The following is a 6,284-nucleotide window of genomic DNA, read 5'->3' as shown; positions in this document are numbered from 1 at the left end:
AAAGATCATAAAACATTTAATTTACAATTTTTTTGCTGATTTTCAATACACGCTTTTACGTGAACAAAATAATAAAATTGGTGGTTGGGAGGGTAAGAAATGAGACATAAAAAGATAGTTTTGATGTTTGTGAACTTACTGAAGATCTCTCGGCAAAGTTAGCGCCACGATCCGAGCAAATTTCCAGCCGCCCGTGGCGAGATACACGGCGGTGATACCTCCGACCACCCCCGCCCAACCCAGCCCGCCGTACCGCCACAGCACCGCCGCCAGGGCGCCGTAACCCGCCAGCTTCAACATCGTCTTCCTCTCGGGGAACAGAGACACAAACGTACGCAGTATTCGGGCTGGGCGATAGGAAGAAACAGGGCGAAACATCCAAAATGCACGGAGCAAAGTTCAGTTCAAAAACGCGGGGCTGTGTCGCCCTCCCCACTTTACAGCGCGACCTAACAACACACAAATACATCCGACTTCCGGGTATTAAGAAAATAAATCTCAAAATCATATGTACACTTTTGTTGTTTAAGAATAAAAACATTGAAAAAATAATAATAATCTCAATCTTTTTGTATATGTAACAAGCTTTTTTATTCATATAGTACGAGTCTATTGTATATTATTGTTTCTAATTTCTAAATATCAATGCGCTATGTAGTGTGGTCCTAATCAACTTCCGGGTTACACTTTGACCTTTGTTATAAAATGTGTACGTTGATCAGTTAGTGGGTGTGTCATGTTTATGTCACACACGTGTATATTGACAGTTTTCGTGTTTTATCAAGATTAAGAAGAAGATTTGAAGACACAGCAAAATGCCATTGACAGGACCTATGGACGATCCTGATGTAGAGGAGAAATACCCAGTATGGACTTTCAATTTCTATATAACTCTAAGACTTACTTTTGAGGTGGTTTGTTTCATGTTTAGGGGAGAAAAAGAGTTTTTTGCAGTGTTTCAATTTGTGATTAAATCAATTTAGCAGTATAGAACTGAAGTAATAAAAAAAACCCTCATATTTGCAATATAACTTAATGTTTTTAGGTCACAACAAAAATTTAACCCATGACCTCTAATGTTTCAACATTAAGTGTATAATATAACACTAGTTCATCTTTATCCATGGGGTAAGCTTTGTTTGTTGTTTGAAAAACAGGGTATTGAGGGATATCAAGTCTTGGTCTCAAACTAATTGATTTTGAAGATATTCAGTCAATTTGATATAAACCCTTTACCGGGTATAACGTTAAAGCAAACTCTTTCTTTAAGTTTAACCTCCTTGGTTAAAGGTTACCCCGCAGATAAAGGTGAACTAGCGTTGCTAAGTCAAAACTAGACTGAGTGTGTTATGGTGGTTTACTTGATGTACAGTTCAGATGCAGATTGTGTTACAATTTTGAACTCTATATCCATGCACAAAATATCAGCACTTACCAACAAGCTTTCGATCAGTCCTCTGATCATTATCAAGTTGAAATGACCCAAAACCTAAGTCACACATCCAGACCGGAAGTGTGATGTCAGCAAAGGGTCAAAGGTGCTTTGCAGTCAGTATCGGCCCCCGTCTCGGACAGATACAGATTGGTAAATTTTTTTTCTTTTTGTCCGCTTTTCCCTTATTTGTAATCTGGGACATAACGTTATATCAAGGATTATGGCATAACATTGTAAGATTTTTTTTTTTTTTTACAGGGTTCCAGAGCATATACAGTGTGTCAGTCTGGTGCCTTCATGTCAGGAGTGTTTGCAACTGTCACTGGTAAGGCCCCTGCACGCACCAGTCAGTGAGACTCTTGAATGGGAAAGGGGTTGCAACTTGAAGAATTAATGTTTGCAATCCCCTGGAGCATTGATCTCAACCCAAGAATTTTTTCCTCTTCTGGTACTATATCATGTTTTTGTTTGGACCTATAGCAGTGTACATTGTACTTAACTGGTTAGCAGCCCTGCCACTGGATCAAGAAGTCATGAGTCTGAATCCCAGCTGTGTCAGTCACCTGACATGCACACTACTGAAAATGGTTGCAGTTCTTAGGATGAGATCTGCATCTGCATAGGATACCCCCAAATGACCCCGCGAGGGGCAAAAGTAGGGGGGGGGAGCTGAGGCTCCCGGGTTAGGGCGGGCAGGCCGCCTGCCTGGCACGGAAGTGCTCAACGTTGGGAGCGCTTACAACCGTGCCAGGCAGGGCATTCCACTCGGGAATTGTGCGTGGGAAAAAAGAATGTTTGTAGATATCGGTGCGTGCAAATATGTGTTGATATTTGAAGTCGTGACTACCCCGGGTGCGCCCTTGGGCAGGCTTCAGAATATTGCTGGCGTCTATGTTAATATTATTGTTGACTACTTTATAGAAAAAGGTGAGGCGGGCGTTCCTCCTCCTTTCGGAGAGAGGGCGCCACTGCAGGTCTGAAAGCATTTGTGTCACGCTGCTAGTCTGCCGGTAGTCATTTAGGGTCACTCGGGCTGCCCTGCGCTGGACGGCCTCCACCGCCTGTATCCCTTTGTTGGTGTACGGGTCCCAGACGATGGCACTATATTCCAAGTGAGGCCGTACCAGCGCTTTGTAACAAGTGGCCTTGACCCTAGATGGACAATGGGTCAAGTTGCGCCGAATGACTCCTAGGACCTTACCAGCTTTGCTAGTGGCGTGGTTGATATGGGTGTCCCACCGCAAATCGTCGGACAGTTGTACTCCAAGATAGGGGTGGGACTTAACACCGGTAAGGGCTTCTCCACAGAGGGAGTACTGAGTTATGATGGGGTGCTTTTTGCGGGTGATATGGAGGATGTGACATTTAGAGGGGTTGAACGACATGAGCCAACGATTTTGCCATTCTGTTAGCGCATCGAGGTCAGACTGCAGCCCTTGTGCGTCAGAAGGCTTGCTGATAGTTCGATAAATCAAGCAATCGTCAGCAAACAGTCGAACATGTGAGTCTACGGAATCGGGTAGGTCATTAATGTAGAGCAGGAATAGCAGAGGGCCTAACACAGTACCCTGCGGAACTCCAGAGGTGACCTTGACAGCTTTAGATGTTCCACCGTCAAAGACAACCCTCTGGGTTCTCTCCGTAAGGAAGGCCCTAAGCCAAGACTGAAGGAGGCCAGAAATACCATAGTGCTCGAGCTTGCTCAGCAGACGTTCGTGTGGCACAGTATCGAATGCGTTGCTAAAGTCAAGCACCGCGGCATCGACCTGTTTGTTCTGGTCCATGTTCTTGGCCAGGTCTTGGAGGGTAAGCACCAGCTGGCTCTCGCAGGACAGACCCTTCCTGAAGCCGTGTTGCGCAGGGGACAGAATGCCATGAGCGTCTAGATGTTTCATCATGTGGCTGTGCACGATGTGTTCGAGCACTTTACCACAGACCGATGTCAGAGACACCGGCCTATAGTTTGATGGCAAGGTTCTGTCCCCCTTTTTGAAGATTGGAGCGATGTTAGCTGTTCTCCAATCTTCAGGAACATCTCCCGTGGATATTGACTGGGAGAATATGACCTGTAATATTGGCGCAATTTGTTCGGCTACGGTCTTCAGGAGGCGAGGTGGTAATCCGTCTGGTCCTGTGGCCTTGCTGGGGTTAAGACAGGAGAGCTGTTTGGCTACCCCCTCCACTGTGATGTTAAGGGAGGGGATAGTTGGAGCTTTGGGTTCGCCAAGGGTAGGAACGGTGGTCTTATCCTCCCTGGTAAACACTGACTCAAACTGGGCCCCCAGTGCATCAGCCTTTTCTTTGGGGTCAGATGTTAGCACCCCCTGATGTCTTAGGGCGGACGCACCAGTAGAGTCTTGTCTGATGGATTTGACATAGCTCCAAAAGGCCTTGGGATTATCCTCGATGTTAGACTCCAGGTAATTGGAGACATAATCCCTATGGGCCTTCCTAACTCTCTGCTTAACGCCCTTCCTACACCTCTTGAACTTTGCCCAGGCTTCATTGGAGTTGGATCTCCTAGCCTTGGAAAAAAGTTCAGACCGCTTACGCATAGCTTTGCGAATCTGGGGAGTTATCCAAGGTTTGTTGGATTGTGGCCTCACTTTTTTCCTGGGGACATGCTTATTGGCAGCACCACTAACGGCTGCCTTAAACAGCTCCCAGTTTTCTGAGGCAGTGTTGTGCTGAGCCTGGTCTGCAAACTCTCGACTGTATGTTGCCATATCCTGCTGGAGTGCATCGATGTTAGCTTTCCTCCACAGGTATATGAGCCGATCTTTTGAGTTTGATGTTTGGGGCTTTACTTGAACATCAATCAGCGGGATGTCATGATCGCTGAGACCTGGTAAGATTTTGACTCTCTCCACTAAGGTGGAATTTGTGGTGAGAAACAGATCCAGGGTGTTCGAAGTTTGCCCCACATTACGAGTTGGTTCACAGACCATCATGTAATTTGATACGCGCATTGTACATGTAAAAAAAGAGCTATTGGATTTTACCTGGTATGATGTAACTCTAAATTCCATATAAAGATTAGTAGTCTCTTCTGTCAAACATGTGGAAAATAAGCTCTTTATAAGCTTGTTCACACTTCTGACTACACAGCAACAGCGACAGAAATATGTCAAGGGTGAAGGCCCCTAAAGACATAAACAAAACACATCTAGGCATTGTCATGCAAATACAGTCAAACCTGTATTAGGGGCCACCTCTACAGAGGGGCCACCTGTCCATAGTGGCCACTTTTTGTCGGTCCCTTGGGTATTTTATCTACAAGTTGCCACCTCTATACAGAGGCCACCTGTCTATAGTGGCCACATTTGTCCGGTCCCTTGAGTGGCCGCTATAGACAGGTTTGACTGTAGAGACAATAGTCCAAATGTGAACTGTTTACAAGTCAGGGGCCTTCGCCCACTAGATATTACCCACAACACATCATGTTGACGTGCATGCATACTCAGAAATGTGAATGAGCTTATTGAGCTAACCTAGTTCAAGGTTGCTCTATCATCCTTTTTTTTTATTTTGCAGCATACAAAAGTCCTTACAAATTTTGAATACTCTTTTTTTAACAGGTGGGCTGGTAACATTTATAGGTCAGAGTGCTCTAAGGAAACGACTGCCATGGGGGAGTAACCCAGCAATGGTCATCTCTATTGGTAAGGTCACAAACTAAAAAATAAGCAGGTATTTGAGTTTGCAAGGATTTCATTTTGTTATAGGGACAAAATGGAGTGTTGACTGGTTTTGAGTTCATGAAAGTGCCTACAGTCACATACTATACAGAAACACTGTCCCCTGATGTACCTTCTTAACACGAAGCACTTTTTGAATAATGCATGCTCTTGCTTATATATTTGAGGTATATGTAGGAAATACCTCAGGTAAAGCCTAACTTGCTATATGGAGTATGAAGAGGTATTACGCTACAAGCAATGGTTTGCCCTAAGACAACTAAAACCTTGTTGTTGTTTCCTTAGCGGTAGCGGCAGGCTCTGGTTGGGTAGTTGCCTACACCAGAAGCAGGGAGTGTCAGCAGAAATGGTACGAGATCAGGTCAGCCCACGAAGAGAAAATGAAATTGTTGGCGAAAGAAGACTCAGGTACTATTCATCTGTTGTTTCTGTCCTTTTACTTCTTTTATACTTTGACCTAGACCATTAAATTTAATATAGGTGTAAATTCTTTTTTCAAATTTACAAATGAACTAATAGATTTATGGATTCAAATGACATTTGATATTGACATTTTTGTACCTTACAGGGACATCCACTCAAGTAACAGAAGTAGCTCCAAAACCCCCTGAACAGCCTCATCAATCAAGTCCTGTTTTATCAGAAACCAACAAATATGGAGACCCCATACAGTGACCATCGTTTTGTAGAACATATTTAGGACCGACTTGGCTTCCATATGCATGTTGCATTAAAGTTTGGTGAAGACTGGAATTGTTTTATGTGTTTTCGAAAGAGAGAGTTGACTGGTTTCTTTATTAAGTGCTTCTAGGAGCACCGGCGTTTATTTCTTTGGGCATGCTGATTCACGTTTTTCAACATTCGCCTGGTTCTCTGATGCTGGGAGAGAGAATTCTGCTTCTCGGCATGGCAAAACTTTCTCTTCCAGCGTAAGAGAACTAGGCCCTCGTTGAAAGACACAAATCGGTACTCCCCCCCTCCCCCCCCAAATGATACAAGCTAGCGCTCTTGTAAGTCTGCAAAGGAGACTATTGTAAGACAAGGAGGTTTTATCATCAACAAAAATGCTGATCATGCTGAATAAAATTTCATGTACAAACTTTTGTACCATACTTATGATTGAACTGTATAAGTCTGAAGAAGTAAGTTTG

The 6,284-nt window shown here is 44.1% G+C and overlaps 2 protein-coding genes across 2 annotated transcripts in view; one reads left to right on the top strand and one right to left on the bottom strand.

Annotated features, from left to right (window-relative positions):
- Positions 1-462, bottom strand: part of LOC118420863 (long-chain fatty acid transport protein 4-like) — a 19,330-nt gene extending 18,868 nt beyond the window's left edge. Inside the window, exon 1 of the mRNA XM_035827910.1 lies at positions 140-462. Within this exon, the coding sequence (XP_035683803.1) occupies positions 140-378 (239 nt within the window). The 5' untranslated portion in view covers positions 379-462. The remainder of the gene's footprint in view (positions 1-139) is intronic.
- Positions 463-661: 199 nt separating this feature from the next.
- LOC118420865 (transmembrane protein 141-like) lies at positions 662-6,232 on the top strand. Its single transcript, XM_035827913.1, has 5 exons — positions 662-866; positions 1,694-1,760; positions 5,014-5,097; positions 5,419-5,541; positions 5,702-6,232. The coding sequence occupies exons 1-5, from the start codon at positions 816-818 to the stop codon at positions 5,806-5,808; spliced, it is 432 nt and encodes a 143-aa protein (XP_035683806.1). The 5' UTR covers positions 662-815; the 3' UTR covers positions 5,809-6,232.
- The last annotated feature ends 52 nt before the right edge of the window (positions 6,233-6,284 follow it).

This window comes from Branchiostoma floridae, chromosome 8 (genome assembly GCF_000003815.2).
Source record: "Branchiostoma floridae strain S238N-H82 chromosome 8, Bfl_VNyyK, whole genome shotgun sequence".
NCBI classification, from domain to species: domain Eukaryota; kingdom Metazoa; phylum Chordata; class Leptocardii; order Amphioxiformes; family Branchiostomatidae; genus Branchiostoma; species Branchiostoma floridae.
Note: the sequence above shows the minus strand (reverse complement) of the source record. Positions and strands in the feature narration are given on the sequence as shown.

Excerpts from the sequence above, each read along its gene's own strand:
- LOC118420865 (XM_035827913.1), top strand. The coding sequence starts at position 816 with ATGCCATTGACAGGACCTATGGACGATCCTGATGTAGAGGAGAAATAC. Across the intron at positions 867-1,693 it reads ATGTAGAGGAGAAATACCCA|GGTTCCAGAGCATATACAGT; the intron begins GTATGGACTTTC and ends TTTTTTTTACAG. Across the intron at positions 5,542-5,701 it reads GTTGGCGAAAGAAGACTCAG|GGACATCCACTCAAGTAACA; the intron begins GTACTATTCATC and ends TGTACCTTACAG.